The sequence below is a fragment of the Anabas testudineus genome, chromosome 1 (assembly GCF_900324465.2).
Source record: "Anabas testudineus chromosome 1, fAnaTes1.2, whole genome shotgun sequence".
NCBI classification, from domain to species: domain Eukaryota; kingdom Metazoa; phylum Chordata; class Actinopteri; order Anabantiformes; family Anabantidae; genus Anabas; species Anabas testudineus.
In genome coordinates this window covers 14,741,979-14,759,758 of record NC_046610.1, presented here as the reverse complement: position 1 = coordinate 14,759,758, position 17,780 = coordinate 14,741,979, and the positions used below count along the sequence as shown (strand labels likewise).

Genomic DNA, 17,780 nt, shown 5'->3' with positions numbered 1-17,780 from the left:
TTAATGAACTAATTAAAAAGAATTTGGTCGATTTTGTTTTTTCAGACTTTTAGAAGTTCTAACTTAGGCCGCACAAGACAAACCCTACTTATTTTATCATCACATCAACGAGAGCCTTTAATCTGTGCTTGTCTTCTTTACTCTACTGTGGCGCTTTTACTGTACATTAAACATTTTAGTGTTTAGGCGTTTGGTTTAATTAGAAGCTGATTTTTCCAATTTCCTCAAACTGATATTTTAAATAAACCCAACGCGGTGTGAGATAAGTTCTACAAGCACTAGAAATATTTATTTATCTTTTCTCAGCGCGTTTGTTTTTTATAATAATGTTTTGCAGGTAAATGGACTCAGTAAATTGCAGTTTTTTTATATTTAATAAATCCGCTTGTGTGACAATTTTCAAAACGCACTCTACTTGAAAACTGCTTTTGCAGTGCACGTTTGATAAATGATAAATAAATAAGAAACATGGTGATGTTGACGCATGTTCGTTTCTACTGAACAACTAGAAAACAGAGCTACATTAGTTTTTTTTTTTTTTTCGTTGCAGAAACAGGTTTGCTTCATTTTATTTGATTTGTTTCGAAAGCTGGTTTCATTACCTGAGACGTGTAGAAAATCTTTCTGGCCCTCTGCAACTTCCAGGCTGGAGTTGGTCTCTGCTGAGCGCACAGCGCGGCCCTGACTGAGCAAACTGTTATTTGTAAGTTAATTAAGGGTTAAGAAAAAAATCGTGTCGTGGGATTATTTGGGGTTTAGAGGCAGTTTTCTGGTGTTTTTCCAATCGACTGGTCATTCTCCAAACAGGCCGGTGGGCATGTGAGGGCTTCCCATTCGCCAGCATCTGTAAAGAGACACCAGCATTAATATTGGAACCAAATGTAAAAAATGTTTAAAAATTAAGAAGGTCATGGCAGAAAGTGAGAGAAACCATTAAGTCATTCGATGAATTAACCATCACTCCCTGTGTTTTCATTATTATTATGATAACCATTATTATCATCATCATTGTTATTATTATTATTATCATCCCCATCAATATTATTACTGTTATTATTATTATTATTACTATTATTTTTTGTGTGAAAGTTTACTGATTAAATCATGTTCTACACTTCTCCAACTGCATTAATTACTATTATAACTGAATGCTCAATTCGCTTCATCAACTTTGATAAATATTCATAATTGTTTTTAATAATCAAAACTTAGATGGACATGTATTGGCAGTATGAAAAAAATAATAATTTTAAATTATTATAAGTTTTATTATTTAAAACAAAATCAAAATGTAGAAATGGCCTGCACGGTGAGTGTGGGCAGGTGAAAATCTGCTAAATTTACTTAACCTGATGAGAAAGTACAGGCTAGATAGGACACTGTGGGTATTTTTGTTGTGGTCTAATTAACAGAATCGATTTGTTATTTGTTCATTGCGGTGAACAAACAACATTTTAAAATATGACACCGACAAAAACGACATTTAAATTTCTCTATTGTTGCAAATAAAGTGAGCTTTAAAATCACCACAGGCTTTTCTAGTTCAGCCGAATGATCCAAACTGGGCTGAAAGAAAAACTTAAATCACAAATTCAATTACAGCTGAATAATTGATGGGACCAAATGTGTGGGGAGGTCAACGTTTAATTATTGATAAGCCGTCATGTTGGAGGAATGTGGTGAGACATCTGATTTAAAAAAAAAAAAATGACGGACAACGACACACGCACAAGAGAAAGGAAACCAGATTTAACACGAACCAAAAGCTCAGTGCTGATTTATCCAGACAATAAGAATGAGCGGCTACATGTAGGCTATCTGTGTTGTTGTCCTTGTTTAAACCAAGAGCTAATATTTGTTTAGCAAACTCTCAAATTTGAAAAACTGACTATGAAGCAAGAGCAGAAACAAAAAGCTGTGGATTTTTAAATGTGATCGGCCTGTGAGTGCAGTGCCAGGAGCTGCGCAACCGCTTCTCACCCGGTTATTTCTGCATGTTTTCTAAAATTAGTGTTTTCTTTGGCTTTAATAAACCACTTTTATCTGTTTATTTTTTTAGTCTCTCCTCTCTTTGTGCCATGTGTTGGGGCTCCATGGAGTCCTGCTGACCAAAGCCATTTATATTATAATGGTTGAAATCACTCTTCATCACAAGTCATATACAAGTTACATATAATAAATAATCACTTTCTTAGAAGTGACCTCCCCCCTGGGGTTTTAAACAACTAAAGAGCACGTCCACATGTGTTTTACTCTTGTCTTTCTGTGGTCCTGGCTGTTAGTGTTGCTGCTGCAGGCCTCCTCAGTCCCCCAAACAATGAACACTTTCTTATGAAAATGTAATTTTGTGTTCTGGGGTTATTTCCCTAAAGTCGGATCTTTTTTTATGGCCTTCAATGTGCCTGGACTCTGTAATATCACACATTTAATCCTGCTGCTTCACTGCGTCATTTGGGAGACGCTGTGACAGCAAATCGGTGTTAGGAAAGAGTTTAAAAAAAAACACAAAACTAAAAGTTGGAGCCTGGGAAATACTAATAATTTCATTATTGCCATTACAATAATCCTCATTATGAACAACTTTACTTGGAGAATGCATTTAACCTCATCTGTGTGTCATAACGCTGCTAAGCCCCGAAACGTGGCTTCTGATTGAAAATGTCTCAGTGACCATTACCTTACAGTGCCTTTCTATTACTGTGTGCACCTACATGTGAAACCACAGACCACTTGTTCTGCTATGGACCTATTTGCTTGCTGGTCATTACTGCGGACTTTTAACAATAATAATAATTAAAAAAAGAAACTGCGGAAATCAAACTCAACTCAAAAGATTCAGAAGCAGCAGTTCAGGTTGTGCCCATGCCGCGTCTACAGTGCCACTCTGAAATCTTCCCTACGTGCAGGCGGTAGGTAGGTAGGAGCTGCAGTGCAGCCTTAATCCCTGCCGTCCGTGATTTAGCCCCTGGTGCTCCTAATGCTCCTAAAGCCCCAGCTGCTGCCCTGGCCGCTCCGCTCTCTCCGCGACAGACTGCGCACCGCTCGCTTTATTAATAATTCACCTAAAACAAAATCACCAGTTCGACGCTGCCGGGTCGAAGCACCGGCCCCTGCACTCACTGCAAACTGTCTTCATTCCTCATCCACTGTGGTTGTGTGTGTGCGTGTGTGTGTGTGTGTGTGTGTGTGTGTGCGCGCAAACAGGGCGCACGCTCTGTGAGGTGGCTGAGCTATCTGGTGGCTGATATTTTCGGGGAGGGAAGTTTACGACGGTCTGTCGTCGCTGCCGGAGCGCACGGAGAGGCTTCCATTTTACGCACCGAGGCACCCGGAGCCCCCAGCTGAAGCCCGGACCACGACGTGTCGCTGTGCAGGCATTCATTCTGCTGTCGGCGAGGCTGTAGCGATTTGAAGAAGCTAAAAACGCAAGCTGCTCTTTCATCCCGTCAGCTTTGAGGAGGAGGCGGCGAGGGACCAGGGGTGTCCCCCCGTTTTGTGTGTTACTCCGCGTGTGTGCGCGCGCGTGTGTGCGTGTCTGTGTGTGTTTGGGACAAGAGAGGAGAGGAGAGAGAGAGAGAGAGAGAGAAACAAGGGTAAAACAGATCGGCCGCGCGGCGCAGAAGACAGCCGCTTTTGGACACGTTTTGGAGACAGAAGCCGACCGACTGCAACGACTGCACGCGGAAAAATAATCCAAACAAAACTTACTTTGCATCCCCTCACCTGTCCGTTCATTTGATCGTGTTATGAATATTATTTGGGGGAGTTTTTAGCGTCCCCCAGTTTACTGTACAAGTTTGTCCGCTGAAAGACGCACCTCGGGACTTTGATGCAGACGTCTCCCTGACTTCTTGCTGCAGGACATGGGCGCATCTGAGACCAAACAGCGGTAGACGGAGGGCTCGGAGCTGCTGTCCTCTTTTCCTCCTATCTCTTGCAGAGTGGACCCACTTTTGAAAGAGCGAGTTTTTTTTTTTTCTATCTGGGCCTAAGGCCGACTTGTTTAAAGGTCCTTTTTTGCTTCCGGCAACAGCGAAGAGACCAAGTCTTCCTCCCTCAGCCCTCACTCCCTCTCTCACTTTTTTTGGAAGCTGAACTTTTAAGGGAAAATGGGGCATTGAGAGGGTTGGCAGATCTCCCCACGCTATAATGGTACGTGCTGTGTAACTCAATGGTCTCCCCCTGTTGTGTCTATAGGGTAAAGTCTATAGGACAGAAAGTAAAGTAAACACATCCCTGCAGTTTTATGTAGGTTTTCAATTTCTTTGTAAGAGTTCAGAACTTTGTTGGATCCAGGCAGAGGCACGTTTGACCGTGGAGTGTGAGGCCAGAGATGACGATGAAACACACCTGCATGTGTGTGTGTGTGTGTGTTTGTGTGTGTGTGTGTGTGTGTGTGTGTGTGTGTGTGTGAGAGAGAGAGAGAGAGAGAGAGATAATCAGAGAGATGTTGCTTTGCCTGCCAAAATGGATAATTAGAATCTAAACGCACTTTGATTACCAGTCATATTGGGAGTTTTCCTTATGTCTTCCACTCCAATAATGTAGTTTTAGTGCAGCTGTGATTTTTCTTTCAATTGTTTTCAATAACCCCAAATCCTCCATCAAACACACAACAGTGTAATACGTGTGTTTCTTATTTAATATAAATGATTTAAAAGAGGTTTAATATAAACTAAACTCGGTCTCCTCATTTCAATCAGCTTGCCCTCTCTGATGGGTTAACAATGAGCAGACTGGATTGTTTGCTGAGGCGTTTGAGTGGCCCTGTAGGCACCGATAGACGAAGTGGAGGCTGCGCTCTGCTCTGATCAGACAGAATAAAAAAGCACAAAACGAACCCAAGTAGGAGGCCACATATTATCTTTTGTCGTATTTTTTTTAATTACAATTAATATTATAATACTCGAGCAAGCCCCTCATAAATCCGTGTGGCCGCGAGTTGATGCGCTGTCCTCCACCTTGTGTCTTTATCAGCGTCTACTGTGTTCATCAGTGGTTCATAGGGACTGTAAGAGGGTGGACACGCCGTCTTTGTGCCCTCTGACCCGGTGATGACAGTGTTAAGCATTCTGAGGAAGAGAACTGTATCTTTAATATTGACTTGAAATCAAAGTGTGTGTTGATAAAATGCTAAGAATATTAAAAATTTAAACAGAAAGTAAGGTGATAGATATTATATTTAATAGTGCTGCTGCTTATTTTTCATTGCATCGGATGTTTAGAAGATATTTCATAAAGAAGGATTATTTGACGTTAAATTGTGTCACCCTGCTTTTCAGAGCAGTTTATTTGTAATTGTCTAAACTTATAAGCTAATTATAATGACTTAACATTGTATTTTATTATCAACCCAAGAGATTACAGTAAATGGATGTGTTTCATAATGTGACACAGCTGGCAGGGTTGATTTGTTGAGCATTTGGGTTAAGTTGTTTAAATATTGGCATAAACAGCATCATTGGTACAGTGCATTGGTAATTCTTAAAAACATAGGTGACAGCTGACAGCTTTTGTTGTATCATAATGCGTTTTGCATCTCAGCATTGTATAACTTTATTATGGGGGGTCACCTGCCAGACATGCAATACTTAGAAAAAGAAGTGGAGGCGAAACACGATCTGGAATTATTTAAAAAAATCTGTGTCTGAGTCTGATGCCAAGTGTGGAGATAGAAAATAGTCACATAGACGGAAAGTGGAAGTCATTTTTATTAAAATGGCACGGTATGACATTGGCATCATCTCACTGAAACAAAAACAATAAACACTGCACAATAAAAACAGCTGAAGTCAGAAAGCTACATATGTACAAAACTTGATAAAACACATGCAACTGAGAACTCCTGTCTTGAGCATATTCTGCTGCTGTTTATTCATAAAGGCTCCACATACCACTTTCATTCAAACGCTGTCAGGTCGCTTTAATTGTAATCAACCAACTTTGTAGGACAACTTGATTCCTGTCTCTCAGAATGAATGACACATTGTCCACACACTTGGCAGGAAGTGGATACATATTTAAAATGTGTTTTGCATTTCTGTATTACATAACTTTATTATGGGGTCACCTGCCAAAAATGTTTGTTGGCCCACCGCGACAATGAGTCATACCTGCACAACAGACAGACAGACAGACCTGAAGCAGTTCAAACTGTCAAATTATAGGTCACAAGTGATTTGTGATGTTAGCTGTCCAATTATCTGTCTATATATCTTAAGGTAAACACATCATTGGACAATGCCTTATAATTGGCAGAGATAGTACAATCCTCATTTTGTTTTGATTGTGGGCCTATAATTTCACAGTTGGTTGCACTGCGGTTGTTAGAGAGAAAACCTGCCAACCACAGAACCTGTCAGTCAAATAAAAGCCAAGACTGTTATTGGTGCCAAGCCTGGAGGTGGGCGTGAACCTTAACATATTATTAAATAAATTTTTAGAGTATCATTTCAGTTGAGTTGGAAGTGGATGAGACATTTGAAATGAGCTCAACACGCTGCTTATTGAGTCATACTGAGAGTGTGTATGTGTGTGTCTTTTGTAATGTAACTCTATACTTCCTGGTCTTTGTGGTAAACTCTGCTGTATTAGAACCATAACCACAAGAAAATCTCCCTACGGATCAGTCCTTGTGTGACACAAAGGGCTGATTGTACCAGACCAAACCTCATTGTTAAATGCACTTAGCCAGTGTGGCTAGGCCTTAACAGTATGTGGTTTGGCCATTAAAAAAACCTTTAATAAGGATTCTTGTAGGAAGAAGGGTGCCACAGGCATTGGGTTACCTCGCGCGCTGAGGCTGAGTATGGTAGCAAGTAGTGTGGCAGCGAAATGTGGCAGCCTGGGAAGTTCAGTGTTACAATTGGCATTGTATTATCTAAAGGTCACAGTCCATAGCCTAGCCTGTCGAGCAAGATCAGTAGTTGACAGGCAAGGTGCCAGGCCGGGCGAATCTTGGGGTGTGTCACAACGTGCGCTCTGTTCAAACTTGTTTTGCCGTAACAGTTTTGGTGAAAGGATGTCATTTTTTTTAACTAGAGTTGGGAAATCTATTGTTACAGCAGGCATGGTTTCATAGTGTATCTGCTAGTCGGGCAGTCAAACGTTTTACCTTGCCCAGCTGCGTATTTCCACACACACCTTTGATTTGAACCACACAAACACTTAGGAGCGTATGTTGAATGTTTTTTTGCTTAAGTCATCTGAAATGATTTTAATACTCACGTCTCCTGCAGTCAGGCCTCCTTAGCAGAAACTGTTCGCGCCATGTGCCTCATGCTTTATCCAGAATCCCACCGTTTACTATTGTGTAAAACACAACTGCACAATTAAGCCAAATGCAGTCTTCAGCACTGCATCTTGGATGTACTTCTGACCCAACAAAACCTTCAGGACCCACAAGTGGAGTGAAATAATTAGCCCCACTCTGCTCAGCCATCCATCTATCTTTCTTTTTTTAATGCAGCCCCCCAGTTTCTCATCTTCTTTCTTATTTTCCCTGTTTTCCCTTCACCCCCCAGAGATGGCTGTGTGAAAAATTGTATTTTTCCAACATTTCTCCCTGAGGTAGCTTTGGCAGGGACTCACACGGCGGCCATTTCTGCCTTTCATACACCCCTCACACACCGTGGAACAGATCGCCGGTGCAGCCCGGTGTCTTTGAAGTGGTTGCCATCTCACACAGATTGGCTGGACTCTCTCTTTCTCTCTCCCCATCCCCCCATTTTCATCCTGTGCCTTTAACTTGGCAGGGATATTTTGAGCCACAAAATCATGATGATAAAGACAAGTTTCAGACACAATGCTGCTGATAATAATTACAGGGTTTATAAGATAAACTGACAGTGGTGATAGTGTTTGCGGTTGATGATAGCGCAGCATCCACAATAACTGGTTTCTGGAAACAGGGAGATAAACGCACCAGGTGTGTTAAGGGTGTAAGTTACTGCATGTATGTAGTGAATTAGTATGGAAGTGTGTGTGTGTGTGTGCATGTGTGTAACTGCTGATATGAAATGCAAAGAGACAGAAAGACAGAGAGGAGGATCATTGATATGTTGCCATTCATGTGCTTTAAAATGGAGCCATCTGAGAATGAATTCCACCATCAGGGCTTTTCATGCACAAAGCTCTGTGGAGGTGTGTGTGCGCGCATGAGTGTGTGTGTATGTGTGTGAGAGACTACACTGTGTGTGTTTGCAAGTGTGTGAGCAGGTTTCGGAGATCTCACCTCCAAAGAATTTGGCCATATGGTCGTCAACACATATACCCAGAGAGAGAGCGAGCGAGCCAAGGAAAGACTGTGTGTGATAGAGAAGGAGAAAGTGAAAGAGAAGTGTCTTCTTTTGTCAGTGAAGGCAGCAGGAAAGGCAGTTTTAAACAAATCCTATACCCCTGCCTTAGATCAGATGGCTCAGGCAAAAAAAAAAAAAATGCTCTATCGCATCCGCTACTCCACATATTTGTGGAGTGGGAAAATCTGTCTCAATTAACACATTTGCATTGGGTGATGATGGACTCCAAATAGGTCACTGACTCAGTCTCCCGCCTCCGAATCTTCCCTCTAAAATGTTAATTAAGGAGGGCTTTGAGATTTTTTTGCTCAGGGCTGGCCATATGGGCCAGACATATGTTCTATATATATAGTGCAATATATAATTCATACACTGCTGCAGGAGAGAGTGTTTGGGGGCCTGGAGTTTTTTTGGGGTTTACTACAAAGGGAGCCAGTATGTTCTGGCCTCCCCAGTGGCAGGTACAGAGCTTAGCCTATTCATTAGCTTTGTGTTATTCACTGTTGCACAGTGGGATTGAGGTTCATCAACACCTGTTTCTTTGGCTGGCAACATAAAGAGGACATTTAAATTCCTCTTTGTTGGTTGGTTAATATGAAATGAGAGCAAATTATCTATTGTTGGAGTACAGTTGCTTTTTTTTGTGTGTGTTATTTCAAAGAGCTCCTCAGCCCAAGTTAAAGAATGAGTAATACTGAGGTTCTTTGTATATGAAGGCATGCTAATGTACAAAAAATATTCTCAAATGGTCGCTATGTTTCATCACACATTCCCAGTTGAACCAGTTGTCCCTGTGCCATCCACCCAGACACCCATTCACCAGCAGAATGAGTCGGTGGCAGCCAATGAAAACAGCCCTTTTCCACCAGGCAGCTTTTTTGGGTCTGCCTCAACCAATCAGAGGAGGCTTGCTAGTGCACCTGACCCTGTTTCTGGCCTGGCACAGCCAATCACCGAGGCTCCAGCACACCTGATGCATTGTGGTCTGCTTGCTGGTAGTCGGCAGGCTCACGCTGGTGCGGGCCCCACACAGGTGGCCATTATTCTGACCGGCAGCCAATCGGATGCATCGTCTTGTTATCAGGCACACGTGGCCTGGTAGACTTTGAGTTTTTGGCATTTTGTCCTGTGAGTATATCTGTATGTGCATCTCAGAAACTTTGCTACCCTATTCCCATAATGCTTTGCTGTCTTATCAGCAGGCCACTTTCACTTCATTCCTGGCTTCATCCTCTTCTTGAGACCAAACAATGGGCACTGTGTTGCCCCCTTAAGAAGCCGAGGGCCTCTGCAATAAAAAGAGATAGAAAAAACATGTTTATGGACTAATAAAGATGATTAGAAATCGCACAATTGGAGAAAAATGGAAGGTTTGCGAGTGCAGATTATCTGTAATAAAAAGCTGAGGGGGGAGTCAGGGGAGCAAGGGAGAAATAGAGTTAGCTGTACAGACCTCTCATTGCGAAGGATATGAATAGCCTTTGTTTTCACCACAACTCAGGGCTGTGTGGTCTGCCAACGTCTGGCTCTTATTATGGGGTTTGTGTCTGTGTGTCTGCGTAAGTGGCATGCACGTGTGCATGGGTGTGTGTGTGTGTGTGTGAGCGTTCGGCTGTGCACTGTGTGAGCGCACGGGTGTGGAAAAATGTATATATGTGCAGGTGATTATATTTGCAAGAGACTATATGTGTGTGCATTTAAACATATCCACGTACCATATAGACTGTTTTCTCTGTGCTTCTGTTCGGCTAAATAAATGTGGCGTGGGGTCTTTTGCGCTGGCACAAGTGTGTGTGCACGCTTTTTATCCGTTAAAGTTGTGAAATGAAATAGGATTTCACAGAACAACACAGCGGCTATGGGATTTGGGCTCCCTTCGGCTAAGTAGAGTGGGATAGGCTGATCCAATCAACGGCAGAACTGCAAGGAGAGCCCATTTCACAGCTCCGGGCCCTGCCAGAACCCTGCCTGCCTGCCTGCTTGACTTAGAATACAAATGAAGCTCCCTGAATGCACACTTAAACACATACGCATGCATACACACTGCCACTTGCAGACTGGGTGACTGGGGATGTATATGCAGGAGTTGTAATTGGCTCTGCACTTTCTGTAGAGAAATGAAACCAGTAGAGGTTTCTGTCTCAAATAGTAGGCTACAGGTGAATTTAAGGGTGTCTTATAAAGAGGAACCAAGAAAATCATGTTTGGGATTTGGGTCATTTCAGCACCTGACAGGTCACAAATGTCTGAATACTGAAAGAATTATGGTGAGTTTATTCTTTTTACTGGAACAGTGAGTGGTTTAAGCAGCTGCTTAATTAGTAGACGTGTGTGATAGCGACAAACAGATTTAATTCCCAAACAATTTAACTATGGCAAAATCACTGAGCTACTAAACTGATATAATTTTAATTTAATATTGATCTCTCTGTTTTTCAGGCTACTGACACCTACCTGGTGAACGACGATCCTGCTAGAGGCCCAGGGATGCCTGAATGTTTCCTTGTGTCCGACACATATAGGGTATATACATACACACAAACACACTACATTACAACCCTTCTGTTTCTGTGCCAAGATTTATTTCATGGACATGCAAACAAACTTTGTAGTTTAAAAGTAATTTATTTTTTCCCAGAGAACGGGGATATTTAAAGTACAAAAGACTCTGCAGTGCATGTGATAGAATCAGTTTCACATGGTCAGACTTTGAGATGACCAAGTCTTAAACTGGAGGCGCTTAATGTGTCCAGGAAATATATCCACAATTTTGAGTGTTGACATTCTGCTGTGAGTTTGCACATCTATACATTTCCTGTAAAATCACACGTATTCTGAATGTCCTGAACTCATCTGTCGACCGTGCCGACACGTGGCAACAGTGCCCTGCAAAAACACTGTATTCCTTCAGCATGTCAACTTTTCTGTGACACATATTTTTACAAGATACTGCAGTATTTACCCTTGGCAGTAGTTTGGTTTTGTCACAGACTCATTTTGCTCGCGTGCAGGACAACGCCAGCAGCCAGTTCAAGCTAAATAAAATGCGAAACTGCAGATATTTTTTTTTTGCAGGACACTTTCTGTGTGTGTAGCATGCACTGCATGTGGCCATTTCCATATCTTTGTAAAAACATTGTTTTCAGGTTAAGTTTATAGTTCCCTGTTCAATATATGATTGTTTTGCTGTGGTCTGACATGTTGCATTTACAACTTAAATTAAGGAACGATGACATCAGACTAGAAAAATAAATCCATACATTTTCTTCCTGTTTAATACAAACATGGTAAAAACACTGTAATTCAAACCAGTCTCGGTAAAATGTATGAGCAGCCACTGCACACATTTAACACATAAAAAGCAGCAGGCATAACACATTGCTTCGCACACACACACACACACACACACACACACACAGTCAGATTGCAAACAGATCCATAGAGTCTCGAGGATCCTCACTGTGTATGATATCCTCTTTAGCCATAAAGGCCAGTCAGCCATTTCTTTTTGGCATAAGCATAAGCCTGTATGCATTTGACTGGTGTGCTCCCTCCCAAAGCACACATAAACAGATTACTCAAACAATATTGACACTGTACAGTGTAGTAAACGCTACAGTTACACACATTTTCCACTCACATATTTCCGGCCTTGAAAGGCAGCCTCAACCACCTGTCTCACACATTTAGCATGCTAATGGCAGTATCAGTATGCTACATCACTTTCAATATTTAATGGTCTAGCCACAGGCGATGGTAAACAGCAAGTATATGGGTAGTGCCATGTGTCAATGGGACACCAGAACATGCTAACTTTAGAAACACCATATGGTTTTCTCATGTGCTTTTTAATAGCAAACCTAGTCTCACAAGCGCACTGTGCACTTTAGGCGCATTCATAGGTGGCGGTCACACCGGACCGGACCGTTCGATCACAGGCAGAAACAAAGCGTTTGGGAAAAGAACCTGAGCGTCAGTGTTTTGTAACTTCTGTGGTTTCTATAATTTGCTTGTTGCAGCCAAGTGCCTGTGTTGAATACTGAGATGGACGTCTCAGGCCCAGAGTGAAGCCCGGAGACAAAGGCAGCCAGTGAAGTCAGACGGACGAAAGGGACAGCGCCTGTGATTGAGGGCGGTAGAAGGAGAGAAAGAACAGTCAGCGATTATAAGATAGCAAATGTGGAAAATATATTGCTTAAAAAGAACCACTGAGAAATAGGAGGAAGGGGTAGACAAAAAGAGAATGAGGGAAAGCGAGGGAGCACACAAAGGGTTTGGGGTTTGGGCCTGTGCCGTGGTGGGGTGTGGTTTGGAAACAGGAGAGACTTCTGGAAGGCAATACACTACACCTCAATGTGCTTTACTTTTTTCTTTTTTTTTTTTCACTTTTATGGTATGTTCCTCATTTTTCTCCGTCTAATTCTTTTTCTAGTTGCTTGTGCCAGCACATCTTGGACCACAAGATATTTGTGACTGTTTATATACGTGTGTTTACGTGTACATGTGTGCATGCTGTACGTTAAGTGAATGTGTGTCTGTGGTGTGAGTGTCTAAGTATCCTACATAGGCTGAGGTCTCGTAAAGCTGCACAGCTTCATATCCCCCGGAAAATCTTGGCATTCGAGCACCGGGGTGACTTCAACCCCCAAAACCGCACCCATGCACACACACACACACACACACACATTTTGTGGAACTCACTCTCAGCCATATGCACATACAGAATTGTATACACACACACACACACACACAAACCTTCTCACAATGCTCTTGCACACACTCTCACCACTCATACACATGCACAAGGCAGAGGCTTATGTATAATTGCAGGCACTCTGCCTGCATATATGAGTTTGATTAGTCTGAGGAGCAGGGAGCGGGCGAGGATAAAGCCAAGCCTGATTAGAAACAGAGTGTATCACTTCCATACAATGGGAGGCACAATAAGACTGTTTAGACCACTTTGCCCAAGTTCAGGTATCTTTTGTCTCCATATACATATACAGCGCGCTGGAATATGACCTGGACCGAGTTAAAAAGGAAAGAAATAGGAATTCAAAAGATATCACAGCTGAATAAATTAGACAGTAAATTTAAACCCTGCATGCTATAATAACTTTGGACTTGTTTAGTTTCCTAAAGACATTCATAGAGGCTGCCAGAAATATTGAGAACGTTTTAATGCTCCTTCTATTGTAAATATTTAATATTTTGTTTGGATGATATATTTTATAACTTTCAAATAAGGTGCTTCCCAAAAGCTATCAGCAGTGAGCGTCCTGAGCCAAAGTCGAGCTGACAAAGCCTCAAATCCAGCTGTTACACACGGTGAAGGGAATGAAACCACATTGGAGCTGATATTTCAGCTGCGACATTTTGTCCAGTGCACACTTGTAATTTACAATACCAAACAGTTACTTACACTCAAAACTGAATTTGTTTACTACATGCGTGTGGAAAACTTTCTGTCACCCTCAAACTGACGGGAATTTACAACTCCGATTTCTACCACAGCTCAAACTGACTTGTAAATTTCAAACCTGTTTCTATTTTAGTCATGATTGGGTCCGCTTCTGCATTTCGCATAAGAGCTAAGGATATGAAAGATGAAAAAAAAAAAAAAAAAAGAGATCATTGTGAGGAAATCATGTCCCTTCAATCATTTTTGCTTTTGCTCACATGAGGAAATGTCAAAGAATCAATAAATAATTACCATGTGGTGTTAAACTCATCACTTGGTCTCCTGTGAGAAATCAAACACTGAGTAACTTTTTTGTTACTCAGTGGAAAATGAATTGTTCATCTTTGTTTCTTTTTCTGATTTGCCTGAAAACAGATAGATAGATAGATAGATAGATAGATAGATAGATAGATAGATAGATAGATAGATGGAAGAGGTGAATATAAAATAATTATCTTATAATAATAAATAGTGCAGCTATCCTACTATGAAAGATAATATGTTGGTAAATTTTAAACATTTTCAATGAATAAATAACATACTTCAGAGTACGATGAGGTGACTGAACTCACCTCTCAGTACCACTTTAAGCTCCCACATGAGTCTACTGCGGGAAAAGCGTGAAGGCTATGTGAAGCGGTTCCTCTGTGGGGATTAGGCGAAGCTCTCTTTTTGAACTATAACGCAACACAAACAAAACAAAAATCATAATTCCAAATTTGCATTTAGGTTTGTGTCGATCTGAGAGAGAAGTGAGGGAGAGAGAGAGAGAGAGAGAGAGAGAGAGAGGTAGAGAAAAAAGAGGGAGGGAGCGAGAGAGAGAGAGAGAGAGAGAGAGAGAGCAGCAAAAACTTTCCCCTAAAGTTAGTGCGGAGCTTTCACTCTGAGTGAGGCGGGGTTACAGCCTGGACTGAGCCACAGCGGCTTTGCAATGCGGCACCGCAGCGAGCCTCCATCCAACTTTATCATCAACAACTCCAATTTTCATCTCTAGACACAACCATGTACTCCCCTTACTGCTTGACACAGGTATGAAACAAACGTCGTTTTCTGCTTTTTATTTATTTTTTTATTTCTTTCTCGTGCTTCTCTTCTCTTGCTTGTGTTTTTTTCCGGTGTTAGTGCGTCTCCGGGGTTGTAACCGCTCCGCTGTGTTTACGGTGTCCGTGCTGTCTGTCTGTGCTGCCGCTGTCATTTGTTGCGTTTTAAGGACCTTTTTTTTTTTTTTTTTTCCAGCTCTGCTCTCTTTTTCCCCGATAGTCTTTAACCTCTCTCGCTCTCTTCCCCTCTCTCTCTCTCTCTCTCTCTCTCTCCCTCTCTCCCCCCTTTCTTTTCAATGGCACTCCTCCAACGGACTTTCTTGTGCGTATCATTGCGCATGGTTTGGAGAGAAAATGGCGCTTCTCCCAAATCTATTTTATATAAAACGGAGGTTGGAGAAAGGGGAAGAAGGGCTCCGTGCCCTGACAACTGGCGACTAATTACAATCATCCTATGGCACTAATCGGCTTTCTCGACAACTATCCTAAACCACATATCAACTTCTAGCGCGGCTCCCTCAGTTATAGGACACTTTATGTTTTTTATGTGGGGGCTTCTGACTTGTTACGGAGTTGTGCCGGTTCTTCAGCCGCGGTCGGCGCGGGGGGCCTTTAGGGTCAACGTGGACACATTTACTACTGTTCCTCCTCTAGTTTATTCTACTCCAGCCTGTTTTTTTTTTTTTTTTTAAATCCAACTAAGTTTTTCTATGCGTCCTCGTATGCAAAGCGCTGATGGTGGGCGTGTGTTAAGTTAGGAATCCGAGCTGCGTCGTTGCAGCATTAAGGACAAAATGCAGTTCATCTAACATCTTCTACATATTACTGTCATAGTCGGATTAAAGGACGCATGAGATGGAGCACTGACAGATTGAATTTACACACGTTTATCAGGAGCGTCATTTTAAAGGTGTAATCATGGTAATTAAATGGTTATGGTCCGTCTAGAGATACAGAATAATACGTTTTTCTTCTTTATTGTACCTGTAACAGTATAATAAATTACATTAAATAATTCAGATATGCCCTTTGATAACTTCCCTCCGATTTGCAAAATTTATTAAATTAACTAAAGTTCCAGTTTTGACCTTTCCGGCCTCAACCCTGTGCGCACTCCTTGCACATCTTTTCCACCGGTTTAAAATGCACTATATTTACTTTTGCACGTATAAGATAATGTTTCTAAATTATTGTTCACTACATATAATCTTTAATTATTAGATGCCCAGTCGCATTAAAATAAATACTGGCCTACAGCTAACCTTGACCTAAGCCGTTTTCACACAGGTGAGACAGACCCGGTTGTTGTAGGATATTTTTCTTATCTTTCAAATAGACCTTGTTCCAGTGTGTAAGTAGTTTTATCTGTAAATTAATCCAGATCGCGTCACAGCTCCCAATACCAAAGGTCAAACTATAAATGACCTCAGCCGTGATTTTGGCCTGTATCATAACACAGACATACTCATTTGAAGCCGTGTTTCTAAATGAGCATAAAGTTCACATATGCAGTCATTGCAGAGTTAATAAAAGGAGAGCTGCTTGCGCCCCGAGCTTCAGCTTCAGGCCGCCTCTGGTCCGTTTTTCCTGCTGCCGCACGGCTTCTCACATTAAACACGGGAGTAAAAGTTTTTCCTGTTTCAGTTTTTTAAATTTTTTTTTTTTTACAATGAATCCTTATTTTAAAGATCATGTTGATTATCTGTAAATATAAGTGGACGGTCTGGGACTTTGTACCTCAGGTCCAGAGCTTCAGTTAGTGTAGGGTTACACAGTGCATGTAATTTAACTACCAGGCTTATGAACTATATGTCATGCAGTCTTTTACATTGTGGAATAAGGTGCATTGGAAAGTCACTGTTTTAGGCTTTGGATGCATTTTCCAGTGAGACGGGGGGGTCACGGCCTGCGGCCCCTCTCTTAGCAGCACTGTCTTGAACTGCTGTTTAACTTGGTAACAACCTCTATTATTTGCACATTTTACAACACATTATTTGAGATGATAATACAGCTATATACCATATGTGAGGCAGCAGAGAAACTGTAATGATTCATTTCCTTAAACATAACAATCTGCATTCGACGGGCTCCGAGGAAAAATCAGGCTGGATTCTTTCTCAGTGTTATTTCAGGCCTCCAAACCAGAAACATGGGGACAGACCTTATCAAAAAAAAGTATATCAATACACTTTTTTTTTTTTTTAATTGCTGCAACAAAGCTTGAGCCAACACAGCAGCGGCGGCTGCAAAAACTCCAACAGAAGCGTTTACCCCCACTTTGAACGCCCCCTCTGTCTTTCTCACTTCTTATTATCTCTTCTCTGCGTCTGCGAGCTTGAAGCGGTTCAGGTGACACGATTTGAATCAATACTACTATTTGATTTCTTCCGAAAAATAAGTCCAGCAGCCCTCCTGCATATTTAGTACAGATAATCTTCCGAGCCTGGTGGTATGAGGCAGAGGTCCGCATCGAGTTTCCTCTTTCTTTCCATTAATTAAAATTAATTGGCAGCAGATCCTCTCACACGAGCGCCGCATGGACGCGTGCTGCCCATATGCGCGATACATATTGATCTGCTTCGGCTGCTGTTGTCGCGTCTCTCTCTCCTCTCTCTCTCTGTCTCTCTCTCTCTCTGTGTGTGTCCTGCTGATGGATATCAAGTGGAGCTGGTTTGTTTACATTCTTTCATATCTCCTCGAGAACGCGTGTTTGCATTGAGGTGGACATTAGGAGAACGCCAGCCAACAATTAACCAGGAGACGTCCGCGCGTCCTGCTTTGGCGACCTACGTGACACCTCGGCTTCACACACCTGTAAATCAAACTTGACTTGAACATCCGCCTTGCATTGCTCTTAATCGCTTGCTTTAATTGCCTGTGGTGTGATGCTTCTAAAGCAGGACTGCTCGCTGTTTCGTACATGTGTCCACACCCATGCACCCATGGACAAATTATAGGCTCCTGACGTGCAGCACATACTTG

General features: G+C 41.9%; 1 protein-coding gene and 1 long non-coding RNA gene across 8 annotated transcripts in view; one reads left to right on the top strand and one right to left on the bottom strand.

The window, feature by feature from the left end:
* Positions 1–527: 527 nt before the first annotated feature.
* LOC113162413 lies at positions 528–3,900 on the bottom strand. The gene is made up of 2 exons (XR_003298818.1): positions 3,818–3,900; positions 528–844 (listed from the first exon to the last, which is right to left on the bottom strand). It is a non-coding gene; the product is annotated as an uncharacterized LOC113162413 (long non-coding RNA).
* LOC113162411 (nuclear factor 1 X-type-like) overlaps positions 3,274–17,780 on the top strand; it is a 103,227-nt gene continuing 88,720 nt past the window's right edge. For 2 of the 7 annotated variants that reach the window (XM_026360515.1, XM_026360512.1), the window contains exons 1-2: positions 3,274–4,152; positions 10,737–10,820. In XM_026360515.1, the coding sequence (XP_026216300.1) occupies positions 4,150–4,152; positions 10,737–10,820 (87 nt within the window). In that variant the 5' untranslated portion in view covers positions 3,274–4,149. Of the gene's footprint in view, positions 4,153–10,736; positions 10,821–14,624; positions 14,788–17,780 lie in introns of those variants that run through there. The other 5 variants (XM_026360517.1, XM_026360513.1, XM_026360516.1 and 2 more) reach the window with 5 other exon arrangements.